At 41.8% G+C, this 18237-nt stretch overlaps 1 protein-coding gene across 1 annotated transcript in view; it reads left to right on the top strand.

Moving 5' to 3' along the window:
* Kat2b (lysine acetyltransferase 2B) overlaps positions 1 to 18237 on the top strand; it is a 100303-nt gene that overhangs the window by 68852 nt on the left and 13214 nt on the right. Inside the window, exons 7-11 of the mRNA XM_085833154.1 lie at positions 470 to 576; positions 3699 to 3821; positions 7767 to 7903; positions 12152 to 12360; positions 13569 to 13695. Coding sequence (XP_085689280.1) covers positions 470 to 576; positions 3699 to 3821; positions 7767 to 7903; positions 12152 to 12360; positions 13569 to 13695 — 703 coding nt within the window. The remainder of the gene's footprint in view (positions 1 to 469; positions 577 to 3698; positions 3822 to 7766; positions 7904 to 12151; positions 12361 to 13568; positions 13696 to 18237) is intronic.

Here is an 18237-nt window from a genome sequence, read left to right as displayed (position 1 = left end):
CTTAAAACTGACTTTCCTACCCAGAAACCATGTGTTGGAGTGAGGGCTTTTTTTTTTTTTTTTTTTTTTTTTTGGTTTTTCGAGACAGGGTTTCTCTGTATAGCCCCGGCTGTCCTGGAACTCACTTTGTAGACCAGGCTGGCCTCGAACTCAGAAATCCGCCTGCCTCTGCCTCCCGAGTGCTGGGACTAAAGGCGTGCGCCACCACGCCCGGCCGAGTGAGGGCTTTTGAGCCTACTCCCACTCCAACTTGGATTGTTGACCTGCTTGATCGTGCATATGTCTTATACAGGCATCTGCAGATGCTGTGAGTTACTGCGTGTAGTGGTTCTTCATGTCCCGAGGACATTGTATTGCATTCTTTCCTGACATCTTATAGTCTTTTTGTTCCCTCTTCCAAGATGGTCTTTGAGCCTTGAGGAATATTTATAATTTTTAGAAGCTCATTCTTGTTATTTTCTGTGCCTAGGTTTCTGTCCATGTTGGAAGAAGAAGTGTATAGTCAAAATTCTCCAATCTGGGATCAGGATTTTCTCTCAGCCTCTTCCAGAACCAGCCCGCTAGGAATCCAAACAGGTACATCCCTTTTATATAAATTGGAAAGCAATCAGGAAGCTCAAGCCAGGGTGTTAGTTGTAGTGTTTCGTTTATTTGTTTGTCATAAGGAAATAGATGTCTAGAGCCTGTAAGTCTGGTATCTGCATCACTGTTAATGAAGAACAAGTAAGTACTAACTCAAATTCTTCAACTGTGTCTGTGTTGATGAGCAGTGCAAGCACAAACCAAACAGTTGAAACCGTGTTAAACACAGGAAGTCTTAGTTTTCATAGTCAGATTAATGGAGGATCAAATGTCAGGCAGCTCAGCTCTGTCATGAGATGTTGACCTTTTGAAGATGCTAACACAATTGTATTTATTTTCTTTTCTGTTGCTATAATAAAATACTCTGATAAAAAAGCAATCTAGGTGATAAAGGGCTTTGTGGAGGTGTATTTTGGCTTGTAATTCTAGAGGAACGGTCTGTCATGACTGGGAAATCATGACAACAGGCAGAGGAAGCTGTCTATCACATTTCATCCTTACACAGAAAATTGAGAGACAGAAAACTGGGGTGAGGGCATAAAACCTCAAAGCCATCCCTCAGTGAGTGTACTGCCTTCAGCAAGCGTTCACTTGGTAATGGATTTATAACCACCAAAAATAGCACTACCAGCCAGGAACCGATTGTTTAGTTCTATGAGCCTATGAGGGACATTTCATACTCAAACTGCAGTAACAGTTGTTGGCAAGATATGTCCAGGAATCAAGCCTCAGTCTGGCTTCTTCACCCGTTACATCTATTTTATAAAAGATGGTGGGATTGTGAGCGAGAGAAGGCGATTCTGCTTTCAGTATGCAAAGTATTTCTCAATGGGGCCAGATTGTTTTTGCTATCATTTTTAGCAGTGTTAAGTCCATCTTTATAATGCACTAGGAGTTTTGACATACATGCACTGTTTGAGGTGACATTGTTGCTTAGGTCTTTGATGAAAGGTCTCTGGAAAATCTCTTCCTGCATGTGCAAACTCATTGTGACCTTTGCCTGATCAGACTCCTCCTTTTTTGCCTAACTTCTGGTTAGGTCACTGCCATGGCACAGGCTGGCTATGGCAGAGGTTGTCTCTGTGGCTAAGCTTGTACCCTTAAGCTAGGCCATTCATTCTGGTATTACACGAAGCCAGTCAGAAGTGAGCTGTCATCTCCTGTTCTACTGTAATTACAATGTGTTCTTTGCTGGGAAAGTAGAATGTAATCACCTAAATTGCCATGTCTGCACACCCATGCCACAGTGATAAATGGCTGTCATAATAATGACTCTGAAGTTCTGTCAGCTATTCCCGTGTCTTCTGGATCTCCAGAGCTTCTTCTGTTCACAGTACTTCTATATACTTCGAGATTCAGAACCCTGTATGCTAGGAGCCTGTTTGCCAGCTTTGCTTTTTAGCACATTCTGAGCCTTCTTTTAGAGGTGCAGAGGACAAAATTACTCTATGTCGCTCAGACTAGCCTTCAAGTCTTGGGCTGAAGCCACTTCCTGTCAAGTACCTGGAGCTGCAGGTGCCACTGTACCCCATTTTTCTTGTGATTCAGTTGCCTACAGTTAGAAGCATCAGGGGTTGGTGGTTTATTGTCACCTGGGTTGCTTATTCAATCCCCTGACTTGGCTGCTGGGAACATCTGTAGAGTGAACCACTATTCACTGATAAATGTCAGTGAATGACCTCATTGGCTACCCATGTGGAAGTGTTCCTGAGAGTGCTTACTACTTACCATCTCTCACATCTTCAGCTACAAATCAGTGCCACACCCGACAAAAGCAACATCCTACAGTGAAAAACACCAATGCAATTTATTTGGAAATAAAAACTCAGACAAACAAAGCAGTTATAAGCTTAACAGAGCATTGGAGTCTTAGGAAATGACACACTTGACATTAAATAAGAATTGCTCCCTTCCTATCCACCCCTTCCCATTCACTGTGTGTGTGTGTTGAGGCAGAGGACACACACACTCATACACACACACCCCTCCTCATACTGCTATTTCAACTTTTTTTTTGTTGCTGTGATGAAACACTATGTCCAAAAACAACTCAGAGGGAAAGGTTTATTTTGGCTTGCTCTTCCGAGGGCAATAGTCCATGGTTGCAGGAAAAGTATGGGAGCTGGTGGCAGGAGCAGGAAGGTTGCTAATCACATTTCATTCTCATGGGAAGCAGAGAAGGCAGGAAGGGAGTAGGGTGAGACTGTAAACCTTCAAGCCTGCCTTCAGTGATGTACCTTCTTCAGCAAAGCTGCACATTAGTGTTAAATAACCTTTGCAGACAACACCTCCAGCCTTGGACCAAATATAAAAGAGCCCACAGAGAAAGAACATTTGTCACTCAAATTACCACACCTAGCCTGTTATGTATTTTCTCAGCAATCAGTTCACAATTATAAATATTCCCACTTATCAACTCCTCTCAGAGCAAAGGACATTCTCTTACATGAGAATGGTGTTCTTGTTAAAGTCAGTAAGTGTATCTGGGTGCAATATTATCTAATGGATAGACTGCCTATCATTTTTTTTTTGCCTCTTTTCTTGGTAAGACAGCATTTTAATAATCTCTAGACTATTAAGCACGTCTAGAGGCTGTGGATAAGGCTAGTCTACTAATATTGGTATGAGGCATGCTTACTTGTTAATGTGGAGTCCTTTGACTTTCTTCGCTTCAGGGAAAATTCATCATGGGAAGAACTTTTAGGCTTTGTCCAAACCCACCCTTGGCAATTCTGCTCATGAAGTTCAGCCTCCAAATTCAGTCCTCCTTTACCTAGTTTCATCATGATGGCTACCATGATGGCTTTTTAAAAAAGCGCAAACATCTGTCCTTATTGACTTCATGGCATATGTCTTCATGAAAAAAATCTTCACTGTCTTGTTTGTTCACTAATTTATCAGTTTGAGCTTGGCTATACCATTCCTCTGTTCAGTGAGTTATAATCCATGACTGTCTAGCATCTTGGTGCTCTACAGTTTTGTCTTAGCATGGTGTTTATGGTGTTAGGCAGTCATAGGATGGCTTTATGGTCTCACATGTCCTTGAGTCTTGTTGTCAAAGAAAAGAGCCACCTAACATTCTCTCTCTCTCTCTTTTTTTTTTTCTCTTGGGGCAGTAATCAGTCCTCCTGTTACTGGGACAGCATTGTTTAGTTCAAATTCCACTTCCCATGAGCAGATCAATGGAGGGAGAACAAGTCCTGGATGCAGAAGCTCTTCTGGGCTTGAAGCAAACCCAGGTAAGCTACCAAGGGAGTAAGAGAGCACTGCAGATCACACTGGGAGCTCAGTCAGTGGCAGAGCCCCTCAGCTAGATTTAAACCCACTACCAGTTGTGTTTCCCCACAACATTAATGTTCGGATGTCTCTTTGCATTAGACTTTGGGAGTTTACTGCTGTGTAACAAACAAGCCAGCAGCACGGAACTATAACTATAAAAAACTTTTTTTTTTTTAAAGATTTATTTATTCTATGTGAGTATACGGTTGCTCTCTTCAGGCACACCAGAACAGGGCATCGGATCTCATTACAAGTGGTTTTGAGCCATCATGTGGTTGCTGGGAATTGAACTCAGAACCTCTGGAAAAGCAACTGGTGCTCTTAACCACTGAGTCATCTCTCCAGCCCATAACTATAAAAACAGCATCCATGAGATATATCCTTTGGTGGTTGTCAAATTTCTGCTAGTCTCATTCACTTTTGCCTGGGCTTACACAAAACTCTGTGGCTTGGCTAAAGCATTTAAAGGGGAAGCAGCTTTCTTTCATGTGTATCTCCTTCTCTGGGGATGTTGTCCTGTACACATGTTCTTGAGACAGTAGCATCACCATAGGTCATTCTGAGATATGCAGTGTTGTCTATAGGAAACTGTTTCTGGCCAGAAACCCTTGCAGTGCAATAAGTAAGTCCATTTTCTTTCTCAAAACAAAAGAGATATTCAGTGTCTTGACGTGAAGACTCTGCCTTGTTCTGGTACCCCAAATCACATGGTTACACTTGGAGTCGAATCGCAGCAGGGGATCCCAAATCACTTGGAGTCGCATCGCAGCAGGGGAGGAATGAAGGAATGCTGCTGGCAACCTGTGGGAAAGATTTCAAAGTTACATGCAAATCATGGAACATGATGACTTCTTGGCCAAAAAAATCTAAAGATAATCCTTGCTTTGGAAGGAAAGCTATATATGAAGCCTTTTTTATAGATGATGTACTTTGTAGTATTCTTTTTTCTTTTTTTTTAAGTTAGTGAGCACGGTGTGAAAGTGTGTTAAATGAGCTTCATATTTGAATAACAAATTGCATTTGGACATTGAAAAGTTACTATTTTCTTCTTTTTTTAAGTGAACAACACCTCAGGTATTTCTGTGTAGTGCTGCTGTCCTAGAAATTGCTATACAGACCAGGCTGCCCTCAAACTCACAGAGATCTACCTACTTTTTCCAGTGTTAGGATTAAAGGCATGTGGTACCAGGCCTGCTTTCAAATTACTATTCATATTTTTCATTCAGTTATTGGATTGGGGATGTAGCTCAATGGTGGAGTGCTTGCCTGAAACATATAAAGCTCTGCGTTCTAGCCTCAGCAATACATGTGTGCACACACATATACACACACAAACACACAGATGCGTGCACACATGAGTGAACTCACAATGCTTGCACCAGATGAAAAAACAGATGCAGGTAATCATAGTAAAAGAAAAAGAAGGCCAGAAAAATCAAATGTGAGTATGGAAAGGAGAAAAGATCATAACAAGGTGGGTGTGGTAATGCTAACTATAATCCCAGCATTTAGGAGGCTGAGCTCAGAGGATTTCAGGACTGACTTTGTTTTTATAGTAAGTCAAATGCCAGACATAAGGTTACATCAGACATGGACATAAGAAGGCAATAGAAAAAGCTACTATGTTCCACAATTTTCAGGAGGAACATAGGAGACTGTTCTCTGTGCCTTTGCATACTTTTCTCAGCCAGGGCCTTGCTCGCCTTGTGAGGTGTCGTTTTTAAGGGAGAGGAATCCAAACCCCACCCTCCCAAATTACGACATGTGAGTGTAAAAAGTGGACCATTTTGTAATGAGAAAAGAAAATTCACTGTTTAAAATTTATTTATTTATTTAACTTTATAATTTTCCATTGTGCATGTATGGTATACATGTGAGTGTGTGTGGTACACATGTGTGTGGAGCTCTAAGACTGATGTTAGGAATCTTCCTCTCCGGGTGTCGGTGGCAGTGTACGCCTTTAAATCCAACACTTGGGAGGCAGAGGCAGGCACATCTCGGAGTTCAAAGCCTGCCTTGTTTACAGAGCATGTTCTAGGACAGCCAGGGCAACACGGAGAAATCCTGTTTCAAACAACAGACAGACAAACAAACAAGAAACTCAAACAAAACAAAAAGAATCTTCCTTGATCACTTTCCACTTTATTCCCTGAGGCCAAATATTTCAATTGAACCCAAAACTTACAGAGAAAGGCTGGTCTAGCTAGCCAGCTTTCTGTAGAGATATTGGCCTCCTCCTTCTCCTCCTTCCAAGGGCTGGAATTAGAAGTAGGTCAGCATGACTGCCTGGCTTTTGTGGGTGCTAAGGATCTGAATTTTGAGTCACACATTTGGAAGGCAAGTCATTTTACCATAGCCATCTCTTCAGTGATTTTATTAAAGCAAAACATTTTACTGGTATTTTTCAAATATATAAAAAGATACCTAAATATAATATACGAGCATGCATATGAACACCTGTTGTATAATGTGTAGATGGAGGTAAATAATTAGATCAACCAGCATTGAAGGTTTGAAAAACAAACCTGGCCGGGCGTGGTGGCGCACACCTTTAATCCCAGCACTCGGGAGGCAGAGGCAGGCGGATTTCTGAGTTCGAGGCCAGCCTGGTCTACAGAGTGAGTTCCAGGATAGCCAGGGCTACACAGAGAAACCCAGTCTCAAAAAAAAAAAAAAAAAAAAAAAAAAAAAAAAAAAAAAAAAAACCAATAAAAAACAAAAAAAAAGAAAGAAAAACAAAACCTTCTTAATTCGTATATCAAGCAGATAAAATGTCCTCCAGGCTTAGGTTGCTGGATGCTCAGGGATTATTCTACCCCCACATTGGGAAACACAGATTCTTGCTAGGAAGACATTGGAGATTTATAACCTCCTATAAAACAACAACAACAACAACCAACACATTCTATTTGAGGCGATTAAAACAGTCTTTGACATCTATGATCATAGAAATGTATTACAGTTTTGAACTCACTGTAGTCAAGGAAGACCTTGAGCTCTCAATCCTCCAATAAATAACAGAAACCAAACTCTATGTCAAAAAACAAACAATAAACAAGCAAACAAACATAAAAACCAAACCCATATGTTTAGGCCTGGGAAGATGGCCCAGTGTTTCAAAGCCCTGGGTGTTCTTGCAGAGGACCCATGCTTGGTTCCTAGTACCCAGGTCAGACAGCTCCCAGTTACCTGTAACTCCAGTTCCAGACAGGATCTGACACCCTCATACAGACATGCATGCAGGCAAAATAGCAATGTACACGACATAAAAGTGAATAAAAAATTAAGACAAAGAAACATGCTTTAATAACTCATATATCAGGTTGAAAGTCATCTTAGAAAATAAGCAATCTTTAAGATGGATCTGGAATTGGCAGTGGTGGTGATCTCCCTTCTCTTCCACCACCACTTTTTTCCCTCCTGAGACAGCCATTAGTGCTATTAGAAAATTAGTTGGGAGACCAGTGTGAAAATGTACATCTATTATCCCAGCTTTCGGAAGATAGAAGCAGGAGTATTACCACCAGTTTGAAGCTAACCTGAGCCATACACATACACATACACATACACACATAAATACACACACACACATATATATATGTGTGTCTAATACTAATGGTCTAATACTATATATATATATATATATGTATATTATATATGTGTGTGTCTGTCTGTGTAATATTGATGGTCTAATACTATATATATATATATAAATATATATATATATGTATACACACACACACACACACACACACACACACACAGTATTAGACCATCCAGGGATACATGGCAAGACATTTTCTCACTCCACATCTCCTCCCCAAGTACATTAGATCCATCAGTATGTATTTCCATTTCAAACCATCCATTTTTTTTTCTTTTGCCTTTTATTTTGAACATCACAGGAGAAAAGAGGAAAATGAACAACTCTCATGCTCCCGAGGAGGCCAAGAGATCTCGAGTGATGGGGGATATTCCTGTGGAATTGATCAATGAGGTCATGTCTACCATCACAGACCCTGCAGGGATGCTTGGACCAGAGGTCAGCAGGGTGAACAAGGCACCTTCTGGTCTCCCTGCCACACTAGCTGTCACAGATGAGGGTGGGGTGCTGAGAACACACTGCTGGTCACCTGTAACCTAGAGGCCACTATAGGGAGGTCAGGAATGGCTAACTAAGATGTGGTTCCCTTTGGTAAATATCAATTACAGGGGCACAAACTACAGTTTCAAGTAGTTGGGGACTTTTCCATAGAGAAGAATTTCAAGCTTCCACCAGCAATGCAAAAGACAAAACAAAACAAAACAAAAGAAAGCAAAACACCCGTGGACTGTGTTGTGCTGGAGATGCGTCAGTGATTACCTCCTTTTTTCCTTTCTTTACTTCCTTTTCCTCTCCTGTGAACCTTTTAGAATCATTTCAGAGTTCCAAACAGATATAATAATACATCACACCTAGTACATTTGCCTGTGTCTCATATGAAAGCAATTCTCTTATATAATCATGTGAGTTAGCACTCAGGAAATTTAACTTCATTATAAGGTTCTCTGGTTTAGGGTTGGCAGACTAGTCTACCAGTCATGTCTGCTGTTCAGCTTGTGGGCTAAGGAATTGTGTGTCAGCTTCTTATTCACTAGGAGTGAAGGTGTCCCAGCATCTTAGGCTGGAAATCACTTTTATGGGCTGTGTTATCTGCTCACCATTGCACATAGCAGGAATTTGGAATCACCGAGGCTTGGAATGTGTGTCTTGCAAAAAAAAAAAAAAAAAAAAAAGTTCATCTCTTGACTTTTCACTGGATAGTTTGCTGACTTATGGCCTAATTTTCAACCTCTAGGTCCAGTGACCATCTGACCAATTTATGCTATTCATAATATGCGTTATTGTTGGAGGCTCAGTTAAGAACCAAGCATGGAATTCAGTATTCATTTCTTCATCTTTTTATCTTCCTTCTCTCTCTCTCTGTCTCTCTCTCTCCTTCCTCCCTGCCTGCCTGTCTCCCTGCTCCTTTCTTTCTTTCTTTCTTTCTTTCTTTCTTTCTTTCTTTCTTTCTTTCTTTCTTTCTTTCTTTCTTTCTTCCTTCCTTCCTTCCTTCCTTCCTTCCTTCCTTCCTTCCTTCCTTCCTTCCTTCCTTTCTCTCTCTCTCTCTCTCTCTCTCTCTCTTTCTTTTTTTTTTTTTTTTTTTGTTGGACTGGTCTCATGTAGTTTAGGCTGATCTTGGACTATCTATATAGCCAGGATTAATGACCTTGAACCACCTTGCTAGGTTCATGTGGTGGTGGGGATCAAGTCCAGGGCTTGTTACATGCCATATTCCATACCTCTGAGCCGTATCCCAGGCTCCTTAGTCTCCTTTAAAGCCATTCTCCAGGCCTTTTCTCTTCTCTTACAATGCTGTCTTTGTTGAGGAACCTTGTTAGCAAATTATGCATAATATCTCAGTTTGGATCTGTGTAATAGTTTAGGTCAATTCAGGTAAAACATTTTGGTTGAAAGTACTCTCGTCTTATTGTAAGACATCCAGGAACAGGGGAGGCTCAAGACATTTCCAGGAAATGAAGACATGACTTGGATAGTAGTGTATAAACAACTTCTATCTTTTTGGTGTGGCTTTGCAAGATTAAATCAGTAAGTTTCATACTGCTCTGTTTTTGTGGCTCTTTTATTAATGTCCAAGATAATTTGGAGGATTGAGTGTTGCAACAGAACCATCTCATAAAATTCATTCCTTCTGGACTGACTATCCAGTCTGTGGGGACCTAAAGCTGACCTTCTGTGTATTGGCTTTAGGGATTTCGTAACTTCATACATGAGCCAGAGCTTGGCCTGCTCAGATGAAAAGTGGGGAGGCAGTCTCCCATTTCACAATCTTGCTGTAGTTAATAGTGTATCAGCATGCCCAAGAAAGCTGCTACAGGTTTAGACATTTTTGTAAGCTAGTTGTTAAATATCTTGGTCACTTGAAATATCTACCACAGTGATACCCAGTCACCTAGACAACTAGCCAGAGACCTCAAAGCTAGTGCTATAGTTAGGATTTTTCTTCCCAGCAGAGCTGTTTGGCAAAGATTTCCTTGCCCAGCGTGAGGTGGATTAAAGCATGAGGTGCTGGCTCTAGGCCATGTAGCCTGCTGTGAGTTTTAAGTCTGGATCAATAGATACTTCTAGAAAGAAAAGTGTCTTCCCAAAAGAGGTGCTAAGAATATAAATATGACTGCTACTCTATTTCAAGAATTTGGACCCTGTTATCTTAATGGTCTTTAATTTATTATTATTATTATTTTATTTTCATTGCTTCTATGTTCTTAATATGTTGTGTGAGTGAGTCACTCATGCATCGAGGCTAGGGGACAACTTTCACAAGTCAGTTCTCTCCTTTAGTTGTGGATTCTGGGCCTCAAACCGAAGTCATCAGTTTTGTGCAGTGAACACTCTTAGCTGATAATGCATCTTATTGGTTCTCTCTTAAAAATGAACACTGAGTTATTTAATGTGCTTGTGTGTGTATGTGTTCATGCACCAGTGGAGACACCCATGCCATGGTGTAAACTGGTGTAAACTGGTTACAGGCCAGTGTGAGGGGATTCTTTTTCACCTTCTGTCAGATGGGTCTTTGTCCAGGTATTGAACTTAGGTTCTCGGGTTTTGTATCAAGCACCCTACCTGCTGAGCCACCTGACTGCTCCCCCGATTCAAAATTTTTTATATTTATTTTTATTTATTTATGGCATATATCTGAGTACATGCCATGTATGTGTGGCTGCCCATAGAAGCCAGAAAGGGGCACTGGGTCCCCTGGAGCTGGAGTTGCAGGCGGTTGTGAGCCTCCCAATACGGGGGCTTGAAACCAAGCCTGCGTTCCCTGTAGACCAGCAGGCACTGTGAACTCCTGAACTTTTTCTCAAGCTCCTCTACCCTCCTTAAAGTTGGAAGATCATGCTCCGTATTCTATACGAGTGCGTCTATGCCTGCTTATATGCTACCATAGCAACTGAATAGGAGAGAGGGGGTACACATGATTAAAAAATATCTAAAATATTTTATTTTATTGTTTAAATTACGTGTACAGGTATATCTGTGTGGAATAATGTACATGTGTGAGTGAGGGTGCCCAAGGAGGCCAGAGGAGGGTGTCAGACACTCAGGACTGGAGTTACAGGCGGTTGTGAGCCACCAAGTGTGTATTCTGTAGGACCCACACTTGGGTCCTCTCAAAGAGCAGTGCATGCTCCTAACCAAGGAGCCAACTCTCTAACACCGCCCTAAAATATTGTCTTAAAGGTAACTTTTGCGTTGATACATGTGTTCATGTGAGCGTGTCAGAACATCGGTGCCCATGTATGGCAGATTCTCTCTCAAAACAAAAACAAACAAACAAACCAAAACCCCACATAGCTTGTTGGTTGACTAGTCTCAATAGTCAGCTTGCGCTACTGCTGGCCGCCAGCTCCACTCGAGCTCCTAGGCTCTGGGAATGTGCACTCTGGTCCTTAAGTTATGCAGCAAGTGCTTTAGTTGCTGTGCTATCTCCTCAGCTCTTCTAAAATATTTTCTACAGGTTCTCTTACAAAATGATTTTCCTAATCTGAGTGATGTATATGTTTCCTGTCCCTGGGGAAGCTGAGGTAGGAAGATTTTAGTTCAAGGCCAGCTTATACTACAGAGCAAGACCCTGTCTCCAGAACAACAACCAAAAGTTTTCTGATGCCTAATCCATATAAAATATAATGCACATGCACATATTAACTTTTCATAATGCTAATTTATTACTTAATTCATTCACTTACTTTTGTGTGCGTGGTTTCCCTTGCCTGTGTGTGCATCAGGGCCAGAAGAGGTATTCAGTATCTTTCCCCTACAACTTTCCTTCAAGCCTTTTGAGACAGGGCCTCAACCTAGGGCTTCAGCTTATTTTCTTGGTTAGGTTGGAAGCCAGCAAGCCCCAGTGACCCTTCTGTCTATGCCTTCATTGGAGCTGGGGTTACAAGTGTGCAAAAGGATGCTCCTGGCTTGTTCTATGGATACTGGGATTCCAAACTCCAGTCTGTCTAATTATACAGTAAACTTTTTTAACTGCTGATTCACCTACCTAACCTACTTAATTCACATTTCTATTTTGTCTTCATAACTTGTGGGGTGTGGATGCACAGGGGCTCTTATGCATCTTATGTTTAAGACCCAGAAATTCATATCAGAGTCTTATCAGAACATGGAAAGATTTCATATTATCCAGTCCACCACTTTCAAAGAAAAGCCCTTTGTAATCTATTCTTGTCTTCTGGATCCCAGACCAATTTTCTGTCAGCCCATTCGGCCAGAGATGAGGCGGCACGGTTAGAAGAACGCAGGGGTGTCATTGAATTCCACGTGGTGGGCAACTCCCTGAACCAGAAACCAAACAAGAAGATCCTGATGTGGCTCGTGGGCCTCCAGAATGTGTTTTCCCACCAGCTGCCCAGAATGCCCAAAGAGTACATCACACGGCTCGTCTTTGACCCGTAAGTTCAACTCATTCTTCCTTAGTTTCTCTCCAGTCCAAGGGAGAACTATTTAGACAGTGACATTCAGCCCTTGGAATACAGCTGCCTTCTGTCCTGCTGTTGATAGAGAGCCATACTGATATAACTTTCGGGTCAAAATCACTAAGATTAATCTATCAATAAACACTTTTTACACATTCTTATTAATAGACTGAAATTTTATAGCCACGAGAGCATAGAAATCCTAGGGTGTCTTACTTCATAGCCAGTACATTCTTGGCTTTGTTATATTAACTAGGTACCACTGTAGACCAAGTACCCATAGGTAAGGTTGCACCAAAGTTGTGTTGGATCTTCAGGAGAAGTACAGAGGACAGCACAATCTGTTACCCCAAATACTCTGTAAACCCTGGGAAAATCATTGGGATTTTGGATATGTTAACCTACAAAATCTATGGGTTTAAGGAAAAACAAAACAAAATAACCAAGGATGAGGATGTAGTTCATCCGTAGAGGGCTCACCTAGCATAAACAAAGCCCTAGGTTCAATACACAATTCTATAAATCAATCAATCAGTCAGTCTACAAAAAGCATGTATCCTGACAGTAGCAGATGGCAGACAGAGGTTTGAAAGCAAATCTGTGTTTATTGTTCATTTATATGTAACAGACCCAACAAACCCAACAACAAGTAAGCAGATGTCTCCAATTGGCTGTATTTTGACCTAGTTAGCCAGACAGCCTATGTGAAATGTGCTCTGTGCACGTGGCAAGTCAGAGTGAGACAGTCTGGTGAGATTCCACACTTCGGGGCTTGACATTTCCTACATGTGGATGTTATGTTCTTTGATGTAACGTCACTATCTGTGTAAGTGTGAACTCTTCAGAAATGCAGGCCATCCTTGTGTACAGCTTTGAGCTCTCCCTCCAACCCCTATAGCCCGCTGGACATTGGGCATGCCAGTTTCAGAACCCTTCTAAGCACACACTTATGGGCTCAGGCTCTTCTCAGGGAATACTTTCTTTGCTTTGGTGGGAGCTTTGATGAAGTAGGCTTGCCCTGTAGAGTCCAGGGAAATGGCTGCCTAGCATCTAGATGAAAGAACTTACAACCCATCCCCTTCCAAGCAGGAAACATCTCCACAAGTGTTTTACATAACCAAACAAGATAAAACTCTGACTTAACATTATTCTATTTACTTATTTATTTATTTATTTATTTTTAGAAAACACAAAACCCTTGCTTTAATTAAAGATGGCCGTGTCATTGGTGGTATCTGTTTCCGGATGTTTCCATCCCAGGGATTCACAGAGATTGTTTTCTGTGCAGTAACCTCAAATGAACAAGTCAAGGTAAGAGATACCCAGGACCTTGGCAGAGAAGCAGGAGTAGGGCTTCTTGCTGCTGCGGAGGAGCATGGGAGTTCCCTCTAGGCTCGGCTCAGAGAAGGCTCAGGATGTGAAGTTCAGGCCTTCCTTCGAAGTTCTCTCACTGTGTGTATGTGGGGATAGTACGTCAGACTGAATATTTTTAGTAGGGTTACACAGAGGCTTTGTGTAAGCAGAGCATGTATCCTGACAGTAGCAGATGGCAGGCAGAGGCTTGAAAGTAAATCTGTGTTTATTGTTAATTTATATGTAACAGACACAGACAGTCAGATGGGACACACACACACACACACACAGTATTTAGTTATCTCACACACTTCAACAAGATTCTCATGACCTTGTCTATAAAGAGAAACGAATATTAAGGAAATCCCAAAAGGAGTTGGGTGTGATGGCCCACACACATTTAATCCTAGTGCATAGGAAGGAGAGGTAGGCAGATCTCTGTGAGTTTGAGGTCAGCCTGGTTTACCTATTAAGTCTAGGATAGCCCAGAAGACCCTGTCTAAAATAGAAACCGACAGAAAGAAGAAGAGCATTTACGTGGACTTGGCTCTGTGCATGCTAAGTTAGCACTTTGCCACACATAGCTGTAACCCTGTTGTTCCTGCATTAGGTTTTGATTTTGCTGAAGTCCTCCTCTGTCCCTCCCATGTTGTCTCTGGCACGGGTCCTCTGTTCCTTGGCGCTAAGGCTGTGCTTTCTTAGGGTTGCCTGGAATAACCTAGATGTGCTGGGAACAAAGAGCACTTCTCTAGACTCCGTCGTATTCTCCTCTGTTTTTCTGAGGACACTGTTTCGGTCTTAGAAGGTTTTGCTTTTGTCATTCAACGGACCTTCCTAAAGCTGCGGCCCCTTACTTAATACCATTCTCATGCTGTTGGTGACCCCCAAACAGAAAATTATTGTTGTTACTACTTCATAATTGTAATTTTGCTAGCTATAAATTGTAATCTAAAGGTAGGATATTTGATATCTGACCCCAAAAGGGTTAAGACCCACAGGTTGCAGACAGATACAAAAGAGTATGAAGAAACTGTGTGTGATTAGGGGCCGTGAACAGCTTAGGAGTCAGGAGCACTACAAACAAAGTTGTTGTAAGGTCTGAGGCAAGTTGTTCAACAGGAGCATGTGGAAGCTGCACACACAAGCCATCACTGCACTTAGTCTACACTTTCTAGAAAATTTCTTTCAAAACAGCAAGTGAAGGCAGGAGAGGTTATTTTTTCAAATATGTTTCATTTAATGTAAAATTCAGTATCATGAGGAATTGTCAACAGCGTCTATACTCTCTGTACTAAGCCTTTGAAACCGCTGTGTAGTTTAGACTCCTAGCCTGTCCCACCCAGTTTGGACTGGCCACATTCATGTACTCAGTGGGCACAAGAGGCTGGTGGCTTCTGTCCTGGGCAGTGCAGGGCGAAGGAGTCTATTAGTTCTTTCAGATTCAAAGAAGGACTACCATTTACAAAGACTAAAAATAAGTCACTGGAAGAAGCGCTTTCTGTTCCAAGTGTGGTTAGGTTTGCATACGTGTACTTTCTTTCACTGCCCAACACCCCTCCCCTGCTTCCTTCCCCCTTTAAAGACAAAAAAGTCTCATGGAATTGATGGTGGTCTCATATTTGCTATATAGTGGCCTTGAACTCCTGATCCTATTGCCTATTTTCTCTCTCCCTCTCTGCTGCCCCCCTCCTCTCTTTATTGCAGTGTGGAAGGAAGAAGGAGGCCAAATATTACAAACTCAGTAGGAATAACAAAGGGGAAAATGTTTTTTTTTTTTTTTATTTGTTTGGTTTTTGGCTTTTTTTTTTTTTTGACTAGTGAAGGAATATGGGTGAAGTGTTACTTAGAGGAGCAGAAATGACTCAGAGACAGCTTATCAGCCAAGGCCCACCCCAGTGTGAGTGAGAGCCCCTCAAAGCTGGGAACCTGGAGCACACTGCACAGCCTGCAGGCAGCTGGAGCAGCAGCAGAGTGTCTTTCCAGATGCTTACAGTGGGCTGAGGGATCTCTCAGGAGTCTTGATTGCTTATATACACATGAGGAGTGGACACGCCCTGATGGTGGGAGGTCCCGAGTGGTTGCTGTTGCTATGGGCCATGTCAAGGACCTTAGCCTCGCATGGGGAAGAGTCAGAAGCTTCACTCCTTTCCCACAGAGCGAGGCTTAGAAAGATGGCAGCCCTCCTGCAGAGTTTGATAGTGTGGGCAGAAGATGTCCACCATAGTTTTCCTCCCTTCACACAGTGCTTCTGAAACCCTTTTGGGGAAGAGAAGTCACACCACCCTTTCGTAGGGCCTCCTAAGTCCGTCAGAAAACAGTTATTTATATTCTGATTTATCACAATAGCGAAGTTACAGTTATGGAGTAGCAATGAAAATAATTCTACAGTTGTGGGGCATCCCAACATTGGGAACTGTATTAAAGGGTCCCGCCATTAGGAAGGTTGAGAACCATTGCCGTGATATTTACAGCCTGAAAACTGCTCTCCTGCAGAGTCTGTTCCTAGTGAGACTAGCTAAACTGTCTCCTTGTCAGCCTCCTCCTTCAACTCTGCATAATAAACATGTTGAAATTTTGTGTGTTTTGGGGCGCAGGGATGCTGTGGTTTCTGTTTCTCTGTTGGATCACGCAGATCCTGATCTGTGTGTATGCCCATCCATTGCTCATTCTTGGTCTTCCTGAAGCAATTCTCTGGGTATTCTGGGAATTAAACACAGGTACTGTGGAAGAACAACCAGTGCTTTTAACTGCGGAGCCATCTCTCTCGCCCCAGCAACTTGACACACTCTTTTTAAATGCCTAACTTAATCATTTCTATCTCTTTTCCTTTTACACATGACAAATAATACACTGTTCTCAATACATGCTGTATAACAGAAATCTGAGTTTCACATAAAATTCTTTTTCTAAGTCAAGTGTGGTGGCATACACCTTTGATCCCAGCAGAGGGAGGCAGAGAGGCAGAGGCAGGTGGATCTCTGTAAGTTCCAGGCTAGCCTGTTTCAAAACATCCAATAAATAAGTGAACAAATGAAATAAAAAATTCTAGGAGTCATATTGCAAAGTAAAATAAAAACAGGTAAAATGAAATGTTTATACTTTTTACTTAACCCAATCTGTCCAAAATATTGCCATGTGAACACGAAGTATAAAATGTATATTCACACATATCTGGATGATGGACATTTTGTGTTCCTAGCACCGTCCAGTTAGCACTAGTAAGCTGCCACACTGAAGTTCCGTCTATAATTGTGTTTTCTCTCTTCCCTGTGTCACCAGGAATTCTTCCATGAGATACATTTCACTTGTTTTTTCTATTCACATTATATCCGAACTCACAGTGTATTGTGGTATGTGTAGGAAAAAGGTCCTTGGCTGACACGACTGGAAGAACACTCTCCAAAAAAGGGAGATGTCGCTGCTGACTTTTATGGGACAGAGCACCCCACCTGATAGTAGCCAGGCATACTGGAGAAGGAGTGCTGTGATTGCTAAGGGGTCCCCACTCATGATACTGCTTGATTTGAGGCTTGGGCAGTGAAAGTAAACAGGAGTGCGGGTTAGATCCTGTATTGTGTGCTGTGATTCTGTGTGGTTTTGTCTGTCTTTTGTGGTGGTCACTGATCTCTGGATTCACGGCTGTCGCCACTTCAGTTTTCACTTTTCAAATTAATATTTTAATCTTAAAAATACTTCATTAATTCTTTGAGAATTTCATACATTTGTACAACCCCCTTGCCCCAACTCTCATTTTTAAAAATTTGAGACAGGGTTTTTTTATCTATAGCCTTATTTACCAAATCTAGACCCTCCCAGCCCAGCATTTTCAGTACCAGCTCCGTAGGTGCACACCAGAACACTGGGCCTGATTTCATACATTAACCCAGTCATTATTCAACATTGTTCACAGCCTTTTTGTTTCCGCTGTTTTATTTTTGCTGACTCAGCTTCTGGGTTTCTCAGGTTTTTCTTGGTCTGATAAACCAAGCTGGAAGTCCTGTGTCTGTGATGCAGTTACTAGAAACTAGAAGGGTTGTTGGTGCCTGGAACAGGTAAATGCTTAGCTCAGTATACACAGTACCCAGTGACGATCTGCATGGCTCATTTACATACCTCAGATATGCTAATGAGATCAGCACCATTCCTCTGCCTCCCTCCTTCCATCTCAGCTTCTCAAAGACTTTCAAGATTAAACTCACCATCAGCATCCACTCTGCAAACATTTGGCAGCAAGAAGGATTTTTAGGACTGAGTTTGGAGTCTTACTGTGTTATTTTCAAAGAGCCAGGAGCTGGTGTTTGCCTGTGATAATTTTGTTTTGAACTGCAGATTTTGAATGTCTTAGTTTGTGATTTCTTTTCAAAATTCAGACATGCAAGAAATAGTTCCTTGAGGAAAGACCCTGGTTGGTAAAATATTTAAAACTGCAAACTCCTGTACGCTACCATTCTCTGTCACGTTGTTAGGAATTTCTTTTCTTGAGTATCTTTACTTCCACCA

The sequence above is a fragment of the Mus caroli genome, unplaced genomic scaffold, assembly GCF_978045245.1.
Source record: "Mus caroli unplaced genomic scaffold, Mus_caroli_1 scaffold_18, whole genome shotgun sequence".
Classification (NCBI taxonomy): domain Eukaryota; kingdom Metazoa; phylum Chordata; class Mammalia; order Rodentia; family Muridae; genus Mus; species Mus caroli.
The sequence above is the reverse complement of the archived record's forward strand: the minus strand, read 5'-3'. Positions and strand labels throughout refer to the sequence as shown.